At 37.1% G+C, this 23,871-nt stretch overlaps 1 protein-coding gene across 1 annotated transcript in view; it reads left to right on the top strand.

The window, feature by feature from the left end:
* The window catches only part of doc2b (double C2-like domains, beta), a 78,662-nt gene that overhangs the window by 26,788 nt on the left and 28,003 nt on the right, over positions 1-23,871 (top strand). Inside the window, exon 2 of the mRNA XM_026372418.1 lies at positions 8,880-8,959. Within this exon, the coding sequence (XP_026228203.1) occupies positions 8,880-8,959 (80 nt within the window). The remainder of the gene's footprint in view (positions 1-8,879; positions 8,960-23,871) is intronic.

The raw sequence follows: 23,871 nt of genomic DNA on the forward strand, positions 1-23,871 counted from the left end.
TTTGATAGAACTGTCAGTATAACAAAGCATATAAGCAATACACAATTTGTATTATATTTCCCAGCACTACTCTGCCAGCTGCAAACAAAGTAAACCAGTGTTCTTCTCTGTAATTTATACTTTAGGTCAGTGAACAGTTCTTTTTTTACTTTTGTGCAGATCCCTGTGGGCAAATAGTTATTGGACAGCTGCATGTTGATGATGTTGCTGGTACGGGGTTTCAGCGTCTTGTCCAAGAACACCTTAATATGTTGCCAGGAGGAAGTTAGAGTTGAACCACCAACCCTGGGTTTTATGGATGACTGCACTACCAACTGAGCTAATTTTTTTTTATGGTGGCTGTAGCTCCCCCATTTGACACAATGCTATAAAACCTCTTAACTGAGGACATGAAGTTGTGGTTCTAGGGTTTGAATCCAGTTGAGTTCCTTTCTGTGGATTTTGCATATTCTCCTTGATCTGTTTGGGTTTCTTTTCAGTACTTCGGCTTCTCTCAATGTCAAAAGACATGTAGTTACGTAATCTGGTGACTCTAAATTGCCCACAGGTGCATTTGAGTATAGGTGTTTGTCTGTGTCTATGTGTCACTGTTCAGGGTGTTCCCTGCTGTTTCTTCTATTGGGTGTGCCAATCCAAATAAAAGCGGGGAATGGTACATTAGTAAGGCTGTTAGGACTATGGATGGATGGTTATGGTGGAATATTTGTCTACTTACTAATATGTTAGAATATGTGTACTGTATTTCAATAGTTTTCAATAATCTATGTAGTGTGTTTTCAGAATGGATCAATCTTTAGATTTATGTTAATATTTGTACAAGAGTAAAGGTTAGAATATGTACTTCAGAAGCTGAATATAAATTTCCTTATGTTAATGAACATGCCAATCAACATGTACTCTGGGTAGGTTGAACAGACTGTGGGAACTCGACAGTTTTCTTATTATACACTGGTTTCCTCCTGAAAACTTAATGCAGTGAATTGAACGTTTATTTTAGAAAGAAAGTCTGTGTTATCTAAAGGAAGTCATGTTGTATGTTGGAAATAGCTGAAGAGACAGATGACATGAAATATCAGCAGTAGCAGTTTTATACCAATGCAAAGCTGCTCGAGTGGTCAGCTGTCATTTAATATGGCCAATGATCCATGGATGTCAGCAGTGGTTATGCTGTATGGTAATAGACCTGATTGACAGACTGTGTGTGAACTCCACAGTTTGAGCTGTAGTGACGCTGTGACTTGCTGACACAGTCCTGAGTGAGTTTTTCTTTTTACAATGTAGGCTACTCCATGTGAGCATTGTGGTGGCATGACACTACTGCTACTCATTAAGGAATAACTGCTGTTTCTTCTGGCAAATCTAACAGTAATTCTCTGTTGAGCTCATTTGAGCCTTTAGTTAGTGCAAATTCCTCAACTATATCTCATGTGCCCTCTGGTAGTGCACAGCTCTCACTCGTATTTTCATACACTCACTGCCGGCCGATCCTCCCACACAGAGAGTTTAACACTTGTTAAGTTCACTTTCACTGCTGGGGGGGTCAGACTATGACGATACATTTTTTCATGAAGACAAAATTTAATAGAGTAATTAAGTGTCCTGGCAGCAAATTTCACTTGCAGGATGGAACAGTCAGTAATCTGTAAAAATCTAGAAAAGAACAATATTTCATAATGACAGGACAATTAAATTAAGTTTGCTTATCACAAGCTCCTCAACTTTTTTTATGTCAAGTGCTCAATCAGTGTATGAAATCAACAGATTCGTTAAAATGAGAAATCCAGGCTGAACATGGATTTTGTTTCCAATCAAAGTGAGATTATTTTGGATTCGTCTGATTTTTTACAGCAGGATTTTCAGGATACTTCTAGTAATTGGTATTATTATCATCCTCCATCCAAATGCTTAATCAACTGACCTTTATTACAAACCAGCCCGCAGCTAAAATCCATTGGAAATATTGATGGTGCTCTTTCTGAACTTTATCAAAACAGCAGAAAGGCAATTTTAGATAGAAAGAAAGACAGAGATTGAATTGAAGTCCTTACAGAGGCACATTGTGATAAATGATATAGACATAGGCAACATTTTCACACATGAGAGAACAATTCTGTAGTGTTAGCCTCGTATTCGTCTCCACTGCATAATGCGTCATCCTACTGTACTTTGAACGTGCGTACAGTCAGAGAAGAGTCTGGCCTTGAAGATAAGCTTATAACAATGTAGTCTACACTAGTTTAGCTTGTATTTCAGTGTCATGAAAGCAGAACAAGTTATGTGGAAGATGAATGCTTTAGTCCACATATGTCAGCCACTGCTAAATGGATTGCCTTGAAAGTTTGTACAAATATCTCTACTTCTACATTACAAATGCTCAGCTAGTTTACACAACAATGCTTTAAAAACATTATTCTTACTTTTTCAACTCCTTCAGTTCTTTTTTCTTTATTCACATGGCCGCAATAGGGTGCATGTCAGAAAAAACTAATTAGAGGGTGTTTCTTGGTGATTTTCAACAGAAAACAAGTCACCAAAATGTATTGTTGCAATCGGAACTGTTTACACAGGCTATGTGACATTAAACTAGCACTGGTCAGTGCAAGCATATGCTTACAGGAGGTGTAACACGAGGAGCTGGTGCTGTACCTAGAGCTTTGGCAGTAAATTTGAAGTGATGACAGGAAACTTACAGGTTCAGGGAGTTATTACTCCAGTGGGTGTACGTGGTAATATACAGTACACAGCTACAGTACATTTAGCATTTGGATCAGATAACATTACACATTCAGCAAACAGATTATCTCTCATGTAAAAAACGATGTAGTGACAGAATCCTTTATGCTATGATAAACCGTGTAAATAACCATTTGATCTTTCATAATATGAATATTCTAATATTAAATCTGAAACAATTTTATCTCATGTTTGCTTGGAAACGTTATATATTGACTCTATTCAACCACCTGTAAACATTTTTCTCACAATGGTGGCAGCACTGCTGAAGTATACAGTATAAAAACTGTAAGACAATAAAATATAAAGCTTAATTTGCTGTTCGCTGGTGGCTTGAATGACAGCAACTGGTCTGATCACCTTTATTGCTGTATCACCACTACATAGCATAGCATACATTTGCATAGACCATGTTAAGAGGCTTACAATTCCACAGCTTGGAATGAAACTCACGTCAATAATTAGTATTGATAAAGCTTTCTAAAATATAATTATACAATCCGCACAGTGAATGAATTCACTTTGAGATTCTGGGTCATTTTTGGCGTATTATGACATATTAAGTAATGACAGCCCAGGTTCATGGGACTCAGTGATTTTTAGTTCAGCCTATCACATGAAACTGACTTTAAAAAAAAACCATGATCTGACGTTGAGATAAACTGATGCCTGTAACATAGGCTGCTAGTGGCAAATTGGGAGGTTTCTATAATGCTTCACAAAATAACCCCTGATGTTAAACATTCATGAAATTGTAAAGTGTGCATAGTGTTCAGTGCTTTCAATTCTTGTGGCAGCACAAGTCAAAATCCTATTTTCTCTTTCATCAGACATTAAATCAGCTCTGTGATCAAAAGCAGGGCAAATAACATCTTTTAAAAAACCTGCCATCCCTCATGGGTTTTCCACTCGAGACACATAATGGGATGCTGAAGCAAAGCATGCAATCTAATTGTTCATTCAAGCACTACATAAGCAGACAAATTAACACTTGGGAAATTTGTCACTTAGACTACAGTAATGTAGTGTGCATGGTGGGGCTCTGATACATAGTTAGAATTTGAGAAGATGCAGATATGCACATAGTAAATAAAAAATAGTTGTCAGGTTCAAGTGAATTTCCAAATGTTTGCCTTGTATTAAGACCCTGACACTAACCCTAATACTTTGTGATAATGGCTCAGTGTATAGCGAAGAGGTAGGTAAAAATATTGAAACATAGCTCAAATCCGTGCATTAAATATGAATCTCACCGGAGGCTGGTTATGTTAGTTTAGCACAAAGTGGGTGCAGATAATCTGGCTCTGTACAAAGGTAACTGTGCAATGTTAGACATAGGTACCACTTACAACCTGATTGGTTTCTGATCTGGTCTGACAGACAGAACTAGTGGTGGTTCAGTGATTATGATCGGTGTTTCAGGCAGCATCTTTGCTAATTACTTCCTCCCTGCAACTCAGGGACAGTATAAATTATAGTTCATCCATGTTTCAGAAGCGCTGAGAGGCCAATATTGTTTAATGTTCCAGTCTAGTTCCTATTTAACTAAACTGCACATTTTGTGGGGAACATCATTGAATCTTTATATTTAAATGTAAACATAATGATCACATGTTGTACAATTATGTAAATGACAAATTGGAAATACGTTGACACTGAACATATCAATGAAATGTACACAGGCAACTGATTTTTGTCCACCAAAATATCTGATTGACAACATCCTGTTTTCACTTCCATGAAAATATCCAATGTTGCAGTTCAACATTGGCCTACAGGTGAGGGAAGGTCAAAGAAAGATTGTGAGCTGGGTTAATATATGAAAATGTAACACTCACTGCACAACACACACAAGATCTGTATTCAAATTTGAATAATAACACCATCTTTTTCTAACCGTGTCCTCAGAACTTTTATTAACCAAACCTAACCTTCTGCATGACTTTGATCTGAGGTTTGTCAGCGCTGCATGGTGTTCGCAAGCCATCCACTCCAACCACCTCCTTGTGACTCACTTTCTGTTAATAAATGTAGCGCTTCATTCTAAAAAAAATACCGTTCCCCACTATATGATAATTATGTTTGCTACAAAAGCATAATTGCTGTTGCAGTTTACTTGCAAAAAGATGTAGTTTTTAGAAGACAGGGTTGAAAATGTTATTATTTATTGTCCATTTCTATCCATTAATTTTCAGTACAGCAATGTGAAACAAACATGAGATGTTTCAGCAAGTCTGCAAGATGCATTACTTAGCACTGAATTCATGTCATTTGACTTTAAAGTATTTACTGCTAATGGCACCCTAATTGCACTTTCATTCCACCTGAATGAGTGGAAATAAATAGGGGTGGATTTCACAGGGTGCACTGATTATTTCTTGTGAAGCGTTCGAGTCTGTGTTACGGCTAGCTCTACCCTCAGTTGCTTCCTGTTGATTAGGATTCAAAGTGAAGAAAAGATTATATCAGCTGCTATCAAAAAGTACACATTTACACTCAATTCATTAACATTTTTCAATCAATATTTCTGCACAGAGAAAGTCAAAGTAAGTGTGTGTAGTAGAGGGACATGCAGTGTTGTATCATGAACTTGATTTCCAGCTGGGAGTTCACTGCCCAGTCAGCTTCACTCAGTGGGAATTGCCTCTGCAGTTTTGCCTGGAGGAAAGTAATGAAGCCAGTGTGGTGTGACTTAGTGTTTCTAAGCATTGTGGTGGCCACTTTGACAGCAGTCATACCTCCTGTCCTGTCAGCTGTGTCTCCTTCATCAGCTCTTTTAACAGTATTATGGCTAAGAGGGTGGACTATTACTATAAAAAGCCCTCTGACATGTGCAACACTTCCTGTTTACTGTGCAGTCACATCAGGCACAAATGCGAGTGTATTCCTAACTATTCCTTTTCCCCTGCAACTGCAGTAAATTGCATTTTTCTGCAGCTTTCTCAGTGCTTGTTTGTAGATCAGACTTTTAAAATGTCAACTGATGCACAAACCATGTGGAGACATGTGTGACTCAGGACTTTTTGCCTTTCTGTTGCATGTTGTTACTGTGTAGTAACAACATGCAACAATTTTGTTTATTAGCCCACATAGGTGCTGCGTAATGGACCCTAATACTTGCTGTATAATTTGAAGCTTTTCTGTATCTGAGGCCTAATATAACTCATTGTCATCTCTTTTTTTTCTCTTTTAATCAATAGCCCTCTCAGCAAATATTTTACCTTTAGATATTTATGTCCATTTCATTTTCACATTATCAATGCCTCAATCCATCCTTGCGGTCGATGTGTTGGCTTCAAAATGCTTTAAGCAATGACTTTGAAAACGGGAAGTGAATCCCTTCAGCACATAAATCACACTGCAGCAACAACATATTTTGCACAAGAAATGTAAACATTTTAACAGCTTCTCAACATTTGTCATCCCTGATTCACATCATTTGATTTTCATCCTCTTCTCCTGATGCTTTTCAACATTTCAACACACTTTTAGACATTGTATTGTATAGACATTTTTTCTGCACTCTGAATTATTCCTTAGTTCTCACACGCCTCACACATTTAAACATAAATTTGTTTCAATGAACATCTTCTTTGAAGATTGTTACTTTTGTATAGAAAATCATTATGGAATATATTATTCTGTGCAGAGAATTGGGTAATTATTGCTTTTGATACTGTTAAGTAGCCACTTTTCTTGAGTGTCACAGAAATTAGGCTGCACGGCAAGACTGGAATATGACTCTGCTGTTGAAGAAAGGACTCCACTTTATTATACTCCTGTTGGGTTCCCAGCACTGTTGCATCTTACTGGGCTGTACCCCACAGCTAACCAGATGGTCCACACATCTGCAGTGTAAAATAGCATTACAAACAGCACCTCCACAAACTGCCTAATAGAATCCTGCTGCTGTCCTGAATACAGAGATAAAAAACAGGCACAGTAAATTAAATATTAATGTTGAAAATTAGATCATAGCAGGAACAAACAAATTCTTGTTCCACTTTTGCCTAAAGACATTCACCTTTTTAAGAAAACCTCTGTTTATTTTTTCTCAATTCACTATGAATTCTGTTATTTTCTAGATGAATACAGATGAAACTTTACCGTTTATTCAGCAGTAATAGTATAAAGCCTTGCTAGAGGCTGCAGTTGTAATACAAACCTGTTGGACAGCGAAATACCTGCACTGTCATTTTGACTCTTAAAGATAAAATCTAGATGTTCCACTAAATTAGCTGTGTCTGATGTTGTGCTCATTGACTTACAGAGAAACAACTGATGAATCAGCATTTGGTGAGCCAAGAATAGGAAAATCATTGTTCTGTGGAGGAGCTAGAATCAATCCCTTCATCAAAAACCAAAGTGTGGATAGGATTGTACAGTATAAGATTGTAGTCAACTTGCAAAATGACACTTAACTCAGCAGGTTTTACAGTACCACGTCTTCTGAGTTGACTGAAAATGATAATGTCAGTGTATGTCTTGTGTTTAAACCACAGTTGGTTTTAGGCTTAGGTTAAATTGTGATTAACAGCCAGGGAGTTAACTGGTTGTGGTTGGACATAATCATTGACTCAGGCCTAGATAATGTTTGGTAGAAGTTGTGAGAGTTGTGACACAGCATCAAGTCACAAAACAGCCTTTAATTTTGGTGAAACACAAACAAATTTGGTGGTTTGTCAGTTTATAGTTATTTCCTAGTGCTGGATAAAACTTGAGACGTCGTGCTAGTACACGGTGATTGGAAGCCTCTTTTAAACAATAATGAGCACAATATCAGCAACCACAACATTAGCAAGCTGTGTGTGCACTGGGGGTGGAGGTGTTAAAGAGGTTCAGTCATTGTTAATGAGCTCAGCTTTCTAGAGAGGGGCATTGATTTAGTGCTGTTTAGGAGACTTCTTTTCAAAATCGTGAGTCACAATGCTTTGAAGTTGACCAACTATTTATAATGCCTTTTTATATGGTACTAACTTTGATGAAGCTTATAGTTTGAGGAAACCTGGTAATCATTTTTAACTCACAAGTTTTCAAATTATGGCGTCAGGAAGGCTTACATTGGGGTTCATTTCAAGATTTCTTATTTTCTTTAATTAACATAACAACTTATCCTTTTGATTTCTCCAGTTTTCTTGTTGCATATAAAAACTAATATCAAAGAAATCAAGATCTATTTTGCAATACAAATGTTATTGTGGCAGAAAAAGTAAACAAGTAATAAGTAGCTATAATATGTAACATCCATAATGAAACCCAAGGCACAGTGGCAAACTGCATTAAGAATGTCTGAATGAACCCTAATTGAGACATTTCACTCCGAACCTCAAATGTAAACTGTTTGGAGGTGCTAGAGGGAAACTAAAGGACAATAAAATCCATCCTTGGGGTAACATGAATGTCTGTAGACATTTGTATATAAAAGTTGAGATATTTCAGTTCAATATCTCCACCTCATCCTTAGGATATAACGATTATGGCCGAGAATTTAGTATTTAGATTGTCCACATTACGTAGCACATTCAGATCATTCAACCCGAAGATTATTAGGGTTTTGAAGGAGGAACAGCAAGGAAGATGTGATGATTACTGTAGCTGAAAACAATTACAAACAAATGTTCACTTATCATACTAACATCAAAGTGAGTGTGAGTGAATGAAACAGAAAACTAGGTGTTATTTGGTGTCAACATAACACTTTATAATGTGACCCTTTAAAAATCTACACTTTTGATTTTGAAAGGACAAATAATGAGAACATGCTTTAAGTTGTTGCAGTTGATTTGGGATTTAAACAACATAGAGGGATAGAGGGAAGTTCCTAAAGAGGCATCACCATCACTACCATAATGACTAGATGTGCTTAACCCAGAGGTTCAGGGACAACTGGACTAACTTAAAGCTCTGAAAGACCTTTGACCTCATATTCAAAATGCTTAATCAGTTCTTATCAGATCAGAGGTTAAAGGTCTTTAAGAACACCAGTAGTTTTATAATTACACGGCAGTGCATGTAACACTGATTTCCCATTAGTGCAGGCACACAGAGTTGGATCTTTTCTCTCCCGAGTGAGGGTGTTCTCGTGCCACAAAGATGTATTTTTCAGCAACTGATTTCTCTCTTGTCAATTCTTCTTTGCTTTGCAGCTACATTGGGGACCTTGGAATTCAGTTTGCTGTATGACCAGGAGAACAATGCACTGCACTGCACCATTAACAAAGCCAAGGTGAGTGATGACGATGATCATTGTGATGACATTCATTTTCACATTATCAATGACTTGTTTGGTTCATTATACCTTAATGTTACAGTGAAAGAGACATTTAATTGGTAATTGATTGTATAAACATCTGTCACAACCTCACCATAAAGCAAGGAGAACAATACAAATCAATTGACAGCTTTTAAAAATGTTTTTTAGATTTAATAAAATGAATATTTTTTGCAGCAGCTTCTCGTGTCAGCCTACACATACTGGCAAAAAGGCTGTGGAATAGCGATTTAACACGTCCCACTGTTCTCTCTGTGAGAGAGATATTTACATCTATTTTCATCTCAGAAACCATTAATTATTTCTCAAACATATTGCAAATAGAGAAAGAAAATGCATCCAACCAATTTGTTCCTAAGCTTTACTCAGTGTTTATCAGTAGTCTTCTAATGAATCTAATGTAGGAAACGAGTAGTTCACAAATCTACTAACTAAAGAGCTAGATATTTTTCTTTTGAATTGGTGGAGAACAAAACAGAGCGGAAAGGACTTAATTTTGGATCTACTCTGATCTGATTCGATCCGATCGGCTCCATTGCCACATGGTTGCTATTGCTGCTCTATGCTATTAATGCACCTCACTTCCCCAATGTCCATCTGTCTCGATGACGCCTCCAATTCTGTTTTTTTTTTTCAGAACATAATTTACAGCAATACAACAACATATACGTCTTGTTTAAAGATAAAAGTCTACCAGCCCAATACTAATTTTTGTTCTAGTTGACCCTTCTTCCAGTCTTCTCACACTTGACTTGTCATTGCACGAAAGAAGTGCAGGTGTAACCAACAGCATTAATGACTGTGTTACATTAAGGTGTAATAGTACAATAAAACATGTCAATGAGCCAGCACACAAACTGAATTGCAAGTTGTGAGTTGTCAACCATAATATCTTCCTCATCAGATGTGTCCTGTCATAGTTTTATTAGTGACTATTTGTCCCTCGTCATGCACTCATGTGACTTACGAAGACACACAGATTATTATTCATGGAGATTTTATCCATTGCACACATTCCTTTATTTTGCTCCGTTTCAATCAGTTTTTTACACAAAAGGCACAAGACGATAGTTTTGTTTATTGTAACATTAAGGACAATTATGAGTCATACCACCTCGTGGTGATTGAACTTAGTGTGCGTGACTACAACATACAATCCATTTATACAGAGGAGGCCTGTCAGAAGGAAAGTTGTGAAAGGCTGGACTGCCTATAAACTTACAGGATGTGCCAAATGTACTGAATGGACTCTTTTTGATCTATTGAAAAACAGTCACAAGCTTTATCACTTTTTGTGTTAACCCTGTAATCCCATGTAGTAAAATTATGTTTTAAGTATAAGCCAGGGTTCATATAGTATGTTTAAATGGCTATTAACAAGAAGAAGCTGACATTAACAAGTTAGGATACTGACATGATTCTGCACAGAGGGATCTTAAAACAGCTATTTGTCAGGAGAAATAAGAGTACGAAGTAAAAGAGGAGGGGAACAATTAGGGTGTGTGGAATAGCTTTAAAGTAGTTACTGGTGGTAACTATCTCAAAGAGGGATAGTTCACATTAAATGGATTCTCACATTAAGTGGGTGAGTTCATTTAAATGTGTGGGTGAGTTAATTTACATGTGTAGAGGACTAAGGTTTACCTCATGAAATCGCAGAGAGCTACAAAAAAGGAACAAGTCAAACAAGTAATGCAAAGGCTGAAGTCTGTGCATTGTGATATTATTTTTCTTCAAGAAACACATCTGTTGAGTGGTGAGGAAATTAAAATCAGGAGGAGGTGAGAGTGCAGTATTTTTTTCTGCACCAAACACTTCACAGGCAAGGAGTGTTCTTATCTTTCTTCATAAAACAATATCCTTCTATGTGAGAAAGATAACTAAGGACAATGCTTGAAGATATATAATTATGAACTGAACTTGATAATCATGCAACAAACAATGTTGACCCCCAGATTCTTTCATAATTTGTTTCTTACCATCTCAGCTTTGCCTGGCGAGCAGTGGATATTATAGCGAAGGACTTCAATTGCTCCTTGAACCCAGAGCTGGACAGAAGCTCTGGTGATAGTCTCTCTCATTACAGAAATAGGCAAACTATCACTTTATGGCATAATTCAATTATAGAGTCATATGTAGAGACAGAAAACCCAACTATTTTACGTCCTTGCTGTTCATCTACCTATAAATCTTACTCCTGCATTGACTTTTTTCTGGTGATTTGGCATTTTAAATAAAGGACTTGCATTTGCATCTTGATGTCTGAACATTCCCCTAAGAAATTATTTTTATGGAGAGCCAAGATTAATGAGAACACCTTCTAGATGGTGAGTTTGACTATAAATGGATTTTGGATCTAGAGTTTATATTATATATTAGACAAACAATTTCCTTTAATTTTTGAATCAGTAAAGTTGAAACAAAGGGAGGTCTGTATCAGGGGCCAAGGAACAGGCTTTACAAGTTTTTAAACTAGGACAACCGAGTGTGTTAAAACACTGGAGGCAGTAATTGAGTCATTTCAGGCGTAAAACTATAATATAGTATGTCAAAAGTTACACCAAAAGCTCCTGTTGAGAGAAAGTGATAATAATTTAGAGGTGCCTTTAACCTTCTGCATCTCAACAAACATTCTATGATCAGTGGGAAAAACCTGAAGGTTATTAGCTAGACATCTTAAACATTTACATAACGAAAACCCCATCACATTCACTAGATGCCAAAAAGGTATTAGATCTTTTTGGCATTTAGAAAAAAAAAAAAGACTTGATGTGAAAAAAAAAATCTTGATGGGAACCTTTATTATTTTTATTTCGGTACTTATTTATATCAGAGAAACAGTCTTCCGGAGATAAAATATCCTGTATATAATGGGGCACTAGATCCAAGTAGATGATTGGTGTTTCTATGGACAACCAGAGAAACAGTGATTAATTAATCGATCCAACATATTTACATTAGATGGAGATAACTGAACCATAACTGATTTTTAATAAATATTCATGAAACAACACATATGAGTAGAGGAGTATTGTCCTTTCTGATTCCTTCCCCCGTGTTGTGATGAAGTGGTGGTTCTGATGGCCATGGCAGCTATCAGCAGCTATGACTTTTCCTATCTGTCTGTCTGAATGCTGGTATGGAGGAAAGTGGGCATCAGAGGAGCCAGTCTTGGCAGGAGTGTTGGACAGCAGAACGGGCAGCAGGCCATCTTGATTTATGGTGGTTATTTTCTATACTGTTCTGCTGCTGGACTTTGACTGTTGCCTAGCTAAGCAAGGAAAATACCTTTCCCCTCTCGGATACTATATAGACCTGTTTTCATGTTTTAATTTGTTTACTAAATCCCTTATTGGTCTTTGCAACTAAAGATTTTACGTGTTACTTGTGCTGCCAAGACTGCAGTTGCTCCAATAGAAACTGTAACAGGCATCCCTCAATTATGCATTATATAATGCAAATAGAGAATTTAGTTGGTACAGTCCTGTTCCACCTTAAAATCAGAACTATTCAGTCAACTTGGATGATTCTTCATCTTCTTTTTCGCTATTTTTAACTGTTTTATAGTACTGTATGATGATGATACACTCAGCTGTATCTCACTCTTATAACTTAAAATCAGTCTAATTTAAAAATCCATAATGAGACCCTTTATGAGATTGCCCTACTTTGCCCCCTGGACTCCACCATTGTTGTAGCTAAAATTATGAAAGGGAATTGGGTAAAAATACAGTTAGGGGCAATTTAGTACTCTAATTTTTGTGGGGACATGTCCCTTTTAAACCAGTCATTACAACTAATTTATACAGTACCTCTTAGCTTTTGGCTTTGTACAAATACTTGTTTTGTTCCGTTCAGGGACTGTGTATTCTGATGATTATCCTGAGACCCATTTTGACCATGTCAAGCTGAAAGCACAAACAAGTCTAGTTTTGCAGCTTGATCAATCACAGAGAAACCTTCCCACCTCTTATACATTTTAATGTGTCTCAGGCCCTTAATGGCCTCTCGTTCACCCACCCAGCACAATACAGACAAATGCTACCTGTATTTTTGCCCTTCAATTAAAATGCCAGCCAGGTCTGCAGCATTCTCACTTTTCCTTTCTGCAGTGTAATTACAAAGCAAATGATATACCATTTTTAGTGCTTTGTGTGATTTAAAAAGAAGAAATGAGTAATTCACTGTATCTCTCTTATTCTTATAATTAGACACAAAAATACTAAAAGCCAGAGCTAAGTAAAACTAAAGTAAGTGTTTTTTGTGCTGTACTTTCTGTTGTTTTGTAAAGATTATTATGGACACTGAGGCCCTGTTAATAGCAATGTAGAAGTGCTATAGTTTCTGGATACCATACTGTAAAGTAAGACGCCTGTGGATCTGCGCTTGGTAATTTACTTTAGAATTAATTTGTAAGTGGAAAAGAAGTGCTCCAAGCCATACAATAAGGAGGAGGGTAGTACGATAAATCACCCATGGACTCTCACTTGTTAAAATTTAATTAAATCCTCTGCCTTGACAAGTCAACAACGGGCGAGTCAGAACTATTTGATAATACCTAGTTTTTTAATAAGATCTCCGTTTATATGGTGGAATGACTGTTGTTGCCTCAGAAAATCTTTTTCTTTACATCATATGATAAATTCATATATATTGTCTGTCCCATAGGACTGTAATGATATGAAACTAAAATCAAGAACATTATAGAGATACCTAATAGTGTTTCATTTATGCTCAGGATGTGGCTGCAAATGTCATAACTGCAAGCAGTGATGATTATCTTGGCACCTGAAAATAGGGAACAGTTCTCTATGTTCCTATGCAACTAAACTGCAGTCCCAGATGCATTTTGTAAAGTAGGAGTGAATGTTGGATGTTATTATGATACAACATAATTTGTGACATATTTTGCAGGCTATAGCTATTCTGCATTGAAAAGTGCTGGATGACAAGTATAAAAGGCTCATGGCTGACACCAGAGACCAGACCTGGCATACATTTGTAGTTAGGTTTGGGCATCAAAAACACTTTGGTTAGAGAAGGCATCATAATTTTTATTAAATGTAAATTACACTGTTGTATGTAAACACAGTTTCTAAGAGATAGAGTTGGTCTAAGTGGTTATATAAGACAATAGGAACATCTTTACACTTCTGACCTGAGACCTGAGTTTAAATATAGCTATAGTACTACAACTTGTGTGCTGGCACTGAAGAAGATGTCTTTGTTTCACCCCATATTGTCTGATAGCAAACACTGAAAGAACCATGTGTTAAAATTGCTGCAGGTATTTCCCAAAAACAAGAATAGACTTTGGCAAGAATTCCTGGGAAACAGTGAGATTACAAATTCCTGCCAAGATATTGTTCTTGAAAAATGTTACCTTTAAAACAGGAACAAATTCATAGTAAATAAAGTCATTACTGAAGTTCAAATTGTAGGTAGAAACGTATTACTGAAAAAGTAATCACATTACAGTAACATCATTCTTAGTAGTCTTCTACTCTCCAACACTAATTAGATCAAATTTAAAACCCATATGACCGCAGATAAGAGAGGTAATAAAAAATGTGGGTCAACAATCACTATTACCGTAAGTAATCACTGTTGTTTCTCAGCCTTGATCATAATATGAAATTAGTGGTGGACTAAATTTTCGGGCCAGACTACAGACAGTTTGAACTTGTTAACATCTCTTAATCTATAGGTTCGCGACACTAAATGATTCAGATGACATCCACTATTTTGGTTCTCATACCAGAAATAAATCGATTTTATCCCCTTAAAATAGGTTTAATTGATTTAAAAGGCCGTATATGTATGTAGACAGGAATAGCTAAGGGCTAACGGCACTTCCTCTGTATGGTCTTCGTCTTCGTTGGCAGCAGTAGTAAGGATATGTGGGATCATGATGACTCAAGCACAGATAAAACAGTTTGGTTCTAAATCTTATCCTTTATGCTGTTCCACTCTCACATAGATATTTCCCAGTGAGATTTTTGTGAATTGTACAGGATGAGTCAGCCTTGACTCCTTGGACATCAGTCAACTTGCTTGTGGTTTTACAGTAGGTTGGTAGTAATGACATTTTTGTTGTGTATTATTTCTCTTTTTGACATACTGACTCTCCTGTTGAAATGGGATGATGTGGTCAGGACGACAGCAGAGCACACTTAAGTGTTGCATTAATTTTTTTAGCAGTATATTAGAATAGCATGCTACCTGATGATAGAGACTTAATAGAAGTCAGTGTTTCTAATAAATGTCACTACGAGAACAGTTGAGGCTGTCGGGATTTGCTCTGCTCTGAAGCAGGGCCATAATATCAACCAACAACAAAATATGTTGTTGGTCTATGGCACTCGCAATATCACGTAGTGTTTCCTGAACTGACATTAAATCAACAGGACAACATTGCCCTTTTAAAAAAACAGTTTTCTGATCAACCTATTGTGTGTCTGTGCTTTGGTTAAGGTTAGGTGAATTTTGGCTTCATGGTATCATTAATAAAGACTTGGTAAAGGTTACTGGAAACAATTCTGGTCACGGTTCAAAGAAACTACTGTCATGGACTGTCAAAAGGAAATAAACAATGGTGGTCTGATGTTTTTGTCCCATCCCTCTGTGGTCACCTTCCTGTGGCAAGAAAAGTGGCAAGAAAAAGTAAGGGAACCCTTTATAATTCTGACCAAACACATATACCAAAAACACTTATTTTAATGAATAACACACAAATTATTGTTTTTGTTAATATTCAATACATCTTTTAAACATTCACGGTGTAGGTGTAGGTTAGAAAAATTATCCTCTAGATTAATTACATCAACAAAACTTAATTAAAGTCAGAGGTCAGCAAACCTGGAATCCAGTCAATGAAACAAGACTGAGAGTGTGGGTTAGACCTAACTACACTCTAACAAAAAACACTTTAGGTTTGCTTTTTTACAAGACAAATCTGCTAATGTGAATCAAAAATTGCTGATTTGCATCAAGTTGGAAAAGGTTACCAAGTGATGTCAGAGTTTACACAAGTACACAGACAAACTGCTTATAAACGGAGATTAGTTTGCTCTGTGACTAGTCTTCTTTGAAGAGATTGCCCAGCTAAGATGACCCCAAAAGCATAAAGCAGAACACTCAATGATCCACAAAAGAAGCACAACTAAAGGATTAAAGAAATAATTGGAGCTGTTCATGAATTCACCTTATGAAAATCACTGTGGATGGAGCATGATAGATATCGTCGAGGAAGCGGCTGCTCTGTAGTAAAAAAGCCTTTTTAGCTGGCCTAATGTAAACATAAAATAAGCCTTCAATGCTATTTTTTACCATTTCAAATCTCACTAAGTCACACCCTGCCACTTTATTCAGCCTTGGTTGCCTTAGCTGAACAAAGACCTCTCCGCTTCCTCATGTGATGACAATTTCAGTGAATTTAAAATCAGACAAACGCGATTATACTTCTGGTATTCTTATAGCTTGTTACGCCTCACCACATCACTGCACAACCATAAAATTATCCCAAGAGGTACTCGCAGCAGGAGGCCCGTCTGTATGGAAAGATGCAATCCTCATTTGTCTGCCATTGTTCTTGTTAGTCAAGCTTCATCAGTGCTGACAAATTCCAAGCTACAACCTTAAACCTCGGCCTATAAAACACCTGCCAATTGTTGTAGTTTACTTAGTCTTAATTTCAGCAATCCCTGACAAGTGCCCTGTAACACTTTGTTGACACCCACATCACTGTTCCTAAGTGATTTCACTCACACCTGACTTTTCCCATTTATTTTCTTAACCAGTAACAGGTCACAGCAGAGCTGAGTCCTATTTTACATCGCCCTGTGTTCAGATCTAACGGGTCCGTACTGCTGATGTTCATCAACTAGAATGATCTGTTTTGACATGTTCTATTGCACACAGCAATAAAATAAACCCTACATGTTCAAAGTTTAAAGAGAAGTAATCTTCTTTGTTCCCTTTGTTCCTTTTTTTGTCCCTTAATGCAGCAAGGCTTGATAATGGCCAATCTGTCGGACTGTCTATTCATTTTAACAGTCTGGTGCACAATAAGATGTCTGTACAACTGCTGGTGCGTTTGCTGTGAAACGTTCTGTTGACATTACTCTTAATATTGTTGCTTTTCTATTGTCTGAATGAATGATGGGGCATTTGCAAGACTTGTTTTTGACTGATAAGGAAACAGTGAGATCCCATCATCTGGCTAAATGCACTGTTTTTCATTGGAAGCAGGGCACAGTGTTTCATCCAAGTGGGTGTCTGCAGTGGAATTAAAGGTAGATTTTCTCCTGCTTTATGTATGTGGTTGGGTTTAGGCTACTAAATCAGTGTTGTAGGGTTAAGGTTTGCCATCAGGTTCTTCTTGTCTAGCAGGTACAGCTGAACTTCAACTGTAACTTTAACCAAGTGCTCCGAGTTCTTAGAATAAAAATAAATTCATTAATTAATAATGAGAGTTAACCTGATGATGGTGCTGCATTACAATATAAGTGATTGGGGATGTTAGCGCACAGATTATTGTGCTTATTAAAAGAGCAAATTTGTATGTTGTATGTTGTTTGTATGTGAAAACTTTTTATTGACATCATGCCTTGATATTGCAAATTTACGTCCAATCTGTAACTGTAGTCCTGCTTCGTCATATTCTTCTCAATCATCTGACACATATAAAATAGCTGTGTGCTGTTCTAAGGCAGCACCATTTTCCATAGAGAGGTTTCCTGCCCTTATCAGTGAATCAGACACTGTCTCGCTAGTCAACTGCAGATCCAAGACCTGTTTATTCAGTACCATCTACACTCCACTGCAGTCTTTCATTCTCTTCCTTCTTACTGCAGCCTGCCCTTTCATTGCCCGGTACGCCCACTCTCATGTGTGGGAGCACACAAACACATACATGGAGTCTTGCTCTGCTTCTTAGAGATGTTTTGGCTCTTTTGTATTCATTTTTTTTTGTTTGTTTGTTTGTTTTTATCTGCTTTTGAGAAGCTCAATTTACATAAAAAGGCTTAATTAAACTACTTTGTCTGTAATCCCTGCGTTACATTAAATAGAGGAAGAGAAATACTTTAATGTTGTTGTACAACTTGCCACATTTCAGCCCTAAATATTGATTAAATGTCAAACACACATTCTCACAGGGCTTTTCACAAAGGATGATGTGAGTAGCAGCCATGGCAGCAGCAAAATCAATTGTCATTCATTTCTTAACATATATTTATTTTGCTGTCCAGCCATGGACAGAAAGTGTCAGTAGAATAAACAATGTTGTGCACAAATATTGTAGATGTGTGTGTGTTAAGCAGTACTGCAACATTGTGTTGTGTTTTTATTTTTTGTTCTTGTTTTTTCAACAAAGGCATAAGAAGATTATTCAGTTTGTTAGGTACAGAATTTGTACAGACTTACATGAAGATAGCTGAGCTGCACACAGGCTGGCTGCTCTATTGTCTCCACACACCTGATGACTGAGGACAACTGTGAATAGCACACTGAACGACCGGATGCTCTGGAAGTAGAAAAACCTGCAGATCCTGTTTATATACGCTGGTTGTAGAGTCTATAGAGAGAACCGGGGGGTGACTTCAAGATTAAAGTTTACCCAGCATACACACTTAATGATTTTCTCTGCCAATTGTCAGCACTGACTGATCCAGATTGGAACAGACCCAGGCCTACTTGATACCATCAGTCATCACAACCAAAGCACATTCTTTATTGGATCAACAGTTGTTAGTTGTCTGCCTCCCTTTAGCTTAGCATAAAGACTGGGAATGGATGCACCTTCCATCTTGCCTGAGTTCACATACTTTTTCCACTAGCACTATGGGGTTTTTATAGTTGTTCTCAATAAAGACATGAAAGATAAGGATTCTTTTCTGTTGTTATTTAGGCGCATTATATTTGTTACTACTTTTGACTTAAATGAGGATGATAATTTTTCTTGCCACTGTAATTAACAGAGAAACTCCCCTTTGGTTTTGTGACACTTTTTCCAAAGCTATTAGAAGCCACTTGTTCAGGTAACCCCAAATGTGGAATCCCTTTTTGTGTCTTGTCTTTGAAATGCTTCCTTTACTAAACAGTCGTCAGTGTAGCTAAACTAGTATACTGCGTATTGTGGGAATAGCTTATTACTGTTAGTGTAATGTGGCTTTTACAGAAATAAAAGAGGTCGGCATGACGTTCAGATAAAGTATCCATAGTCTCAGTCATTTAAACAAATGAATCACAAAATGTGTGGTGATGTTGACTTTATGTTACTATTCATCAGAACTACTTGTTTTTTATTTCCATCGCTGCTTTTTTTAATTGTTATTTCATTTGCATGTTAATTTAACTTCTTCTGTTTTAACTTCACGTGATCAATGTTATTTTTCTTTTTCTCCTCCACCTTACTCTTTTGCATGCTTGCATGGCCTCTTTATGTTGGTGCTTTATGTTTACTGGAAAAACAGCTTCCTGTCCCCAGATACAAGAAGGTAAGCCACTAAGTATACACATTGTCCCCTATAGATAAGCTCAAATCCCAACTATTCCCTACTACTCAATACTTAGTCTTATCCAACCAATATCTATACCCAGTGATCCCTGATTGAAGCCATCACCAACCGTTAACTAACCTCTTCTGAGCTCCCTCTCATTAACTCTGTAATTGGATTCCATTACTCTGCAACAAAACAAAGTAATGTTTCTTGTGACTGCGACTGCTAATACAATGTCGGCCATTGTCTTGTTCTTTTCTAGTTGTATAGCAGTGCTTATTGTAAATCATTACTCATCACCACAAGTTATCTAATTAAAGTGAACAGTAAACAAATAGCGATGAGAGCAAAGCAATTGGGCATTGACTAAAGTGGACTGAAAGGTCAACCTATTTACAGGCAGTGTTTTGTTCAGATACTTGTTTGGAATTAAGTGTTATTTATGTTTTTGTTGAACCCACTTTCCCCTTTCTTCTGCTTGGTTTTGCCCAAACTGCAGGTACACTAGAAATAACAAAATTATTAATACTTCAAAGTGCTGACAGTGATGCCACAGGTTTGGCACACACCCAGAAATCAAGTCATAATAATGGGAGAACATTTGGTACTGTCTGATAAGTGTTGGCTCAAACATTGTATTAGAACAAAATGACAGGACATATTTGCACTGCATGCCAGAATAAGGCAACGTCAATGTCACAATGTAAGCTGTGTCCCAAATGTCCACTCTTCTGTGTACCAGCCTATATAATACAGTCTTACTAGTACTGGTCTGTTCATCTGTCCATCAACAGAACAAGTGAATTTAGTTAATTCATCAATACATCTTTGATTTATTCATTTTTTCATTGCAACAAACTCACTAATTTATTCCTTTTTGACATTAGGGTGTGAAAGGTAGTGGGACACAGGTGATGCTGAAATTTTCCGTTACTGCCTTAGATGCTACAGTAGTCTGTAACTGAAAACACAGCATTGTAGCTGTTGTATTCAGGTCTGCTGAGGTAGAGCTGCAGCAGTGCAATGACAAGCTAGTTACCCTCCAATAGCGTTTAAATTCTAGTTCAGTTTATCTTCACCATGGAAGAAATCACAAGTAAACCTCACTGCTGCGTTTTCCACCAAATCAATGACACATTATCATGACAGGCGCTGAAACCAATGTGCCCTGCCATGACCCTGCAACACAACTACCACATCCACCTCGCTCCTTCCTAAGCCTCTCGATCATCAGTGTTGACATTTATCGGTGATGAATGGGACCCATCTGTCAGCTTTCCATATTGCCTACTTGCATCACTTCAGGACTGCTTCAAGTAGCCTCGACCTCAGCACCTTTACTGATCCCAGGTGGTCCCTTAAGCATTAACCTCTTCTTTAACATGACTGCAGATCACCTGTCTCCGGATGAGATCAATGCTCTGGCTCATCCATCCTGTTATCTGCATCTCTTGGTGATTAATGCTTCCCCCACCTGCGTGTTACCACGCCAGTCAGATATGGTAATGAAGACATATGCCCTGGCTGATGGGGAGGCTGATAGCACTGTGGAAAACGAGGGACATACGGCTTAAAATGTACACATAGACTGCATTCGATCAAAATAAACTTGACTGTTGTAAGACTCTATATAGAAAAAAACTGCTTAATACACATTAAGAAAAAATAATTACAGGAGAACATGAGGAAATAAAGACCACATGCAAAACAAACACATCCAACTGCAGACTGTAGTCACGGTGCATGAACAAGAGCTGAGGGGAGGGAGGTGGATATGAGCATGTTGTGTTGTCTTACCAGATCTGCAACCATTAACCTCTGGTAAGCCTTGTGTAACAAATCTTACACAAAACATGCTACACTTAAATATTTTATCCAAATGTGGACGATATCATGCTATTACGTAGTCTATTTAAGTTAATAAAGTTGCATCTGCGCTGGTTGCAGTACTTGAATGCGACATCAGTAGTTCATTATGATGTTCTTAATTCAAACCCAGATTCAATCCAACACCAGCTTGGATGCCAAGCCCCACTACACCCAGCACTTCCTCTGAAAGATGTCAAGGAAGCTCATAACGCCCCAAAAAAAGAGAGCTCAACTTCATTTCACAGCATTTATAGGCTGTTATTCAAGGGGGCTGTTATGAATGAGTATGTGTGAGATGGGAGGTGTGTGGATACACTGATGGTCATTTATCTCCAACCCTTGGTAATTATGATCAACTGAGTATTCACAGTGTGCTTGCGCAATCACGAGCAGGACGCAGCTGTCTGTTCCCCCCCAATCCAACCCCGTATAATGTGCCTCCACTTAAATGATATCTCACGTGTTTGCGGAAGAAAACAATTGAAGTAGATGAATCGATGAATAGATGATGGTGCCCGCTCAGTTGCTGTGTGCAAAACTGTATGGAAAACACAGTCTGTGTCAACACTCAGATGTATGTACAGTAACAGTAGGAAATGAAGAGTTACAGTTTGAGAGTCATGTTAAGCTTTGAGCTTCTTTGCACATGCTGTGGGGAAAATAGTGTTTTTATTTCACATCATGTTAGTTCTCAAGTTATATATGGCTGATTATTTTACATATTGTGTTCACACAGGCTTCTCCATAGATAAGGGAAAAGAGAATAGGATACAAGATTGAAGCGAGAGGGTCACGGCTTGCACAGAGATTGAGGTTGCAAAGTGATTGTTAGTGGTTCTGAATCACCTTATTTTTTACCAGGCACAGTAGACAACAGAATCCCTCTGCCACTACATTTTGTCTTGCTTTTCCTGTCGAGTCCTTGGTGAAGCAGCAGGGCTACAAACATTCCCAAATATATGCATCTTTAACTATGCATTACCTTTTAGGGTTAAACAACGGAGTAAGTGGCTGCCATTTTAATTACTTGAAAACTCTAAAACCTGTCTTCTTTTAGTGATACAGTACATAGTATTCAACTACACTGGCCTCCTTCCATGCATGATGATTTGTCGGATCTCTTGAGTCCTGAGTGCCTCAAGGGCCTGTTCATATTTTATTATCTATTTGTTGCCATTGGATCCTTTAGTTTGCCATTTTAAAATATTCATTACATACGTTATTCAAATACTTCTATATTTCTATTTTTCAGTCAAATGTTCTCACTCACTGTCACACCTAAAAGTCTGCCTGGACCGATGAAATACAGTATGTGCAAAACTTCTAAAAATCTAAAGTTTAGCTCATACTCTGCTGGGTTTCTTTGTTTACACTGAGAAACGTGAATTAAAATAATGATTCAGTTCCAATTCAAGATTTGCCTAATTATTATAAATAGCATTCAACTGTGTGTTAAAGTATCATTCCCATGTTTGACAGTTGCATTTTTACTTAATACTGTGCGTACAATTTTGAGGCGTGTACTTGACTATTTCCAATTTCTGTTACTTTGTACTCCAAATACCATATTTTACTCCAGTATATTAATTTAATAACTATAGGTACCTCAAAATACAGTAGTAAAATGTAAAGTAATTAAAAAGAGATTCAACACATATGAACATCAAAACAGTATTAATTAAACTACCAGTTGCAGTTAAATGTGTTAAACACAGGAATGCACTAATAATTATAATCAATTTATCACATACTATTACTTGTACTTTTACTTAAGTAACATTTTCAGTCTTACTTGTAATAGATATTTCCACACTACTTTTACTTAAGTAAATGATCTAAGTACTTACTAAGTACTAACTGTTTCTTGTTTCCACCATTGGGCCTAATATGCTACACAACAAAATGTTTCTCCTTAAATATGGAATAACATTTAAAAAAGATGTGAATTCCCAACAGCTCAGTTCGGCCCTCTGGCCATTCACAACCAGAGCATCTATACAAAATTCAAAAGACATGGCAGAATTTTCTTTTATACCTCACTGGAAAGTCGTTGTTTACACAATGCAACAATTTGCAAAAAGAAATGCCTTTGGCAATATTTAAATTTACATTTTAATGATCATAGAAGAAAAATGAGGTTATGGTGGAGCTATAATGCAGAGGAACACTACATCATTACCTGTGTGTTTATTTACAAATCACTTGATTTGTCTATTTTGTTAGGGTTCGATTTGTTTGACTGGTTCCATTGAATCTTATTTTTCTTATTCATTTAAATAATGTTAGACAAACAGTGATAAATACTGTATATTATCTTAACTGCTCTCTATCATGGAAGAAATCTTGACATGTGAAGCTGTCCTGCTAAACAAGAAACAGTTTTGCAATTTTCTGCAACACAGACAGTCTGTTTTACTGCAAATAATTTAATAAAGCAGCAACAGTTCAGTCAGAGCATAAACAAGACTAACCCCCTCGAATTGCATGTAGACTGTA

The sequence above is a fragment of the Anabas testudineus genome, chromosome 14 (assembly GCF_900324465.2).
Source record: "Anabas testudineus chromosome 14, fAnaTes1.2, whole genome shotgun sequence".
Taxonomy (NCBI): domain Eukaryota; kingdom Metazoa; phylum Chordata; class Actinopteri; order Anabantiformes; family Anabantidae; genus Anabas; species Anabas testudineus.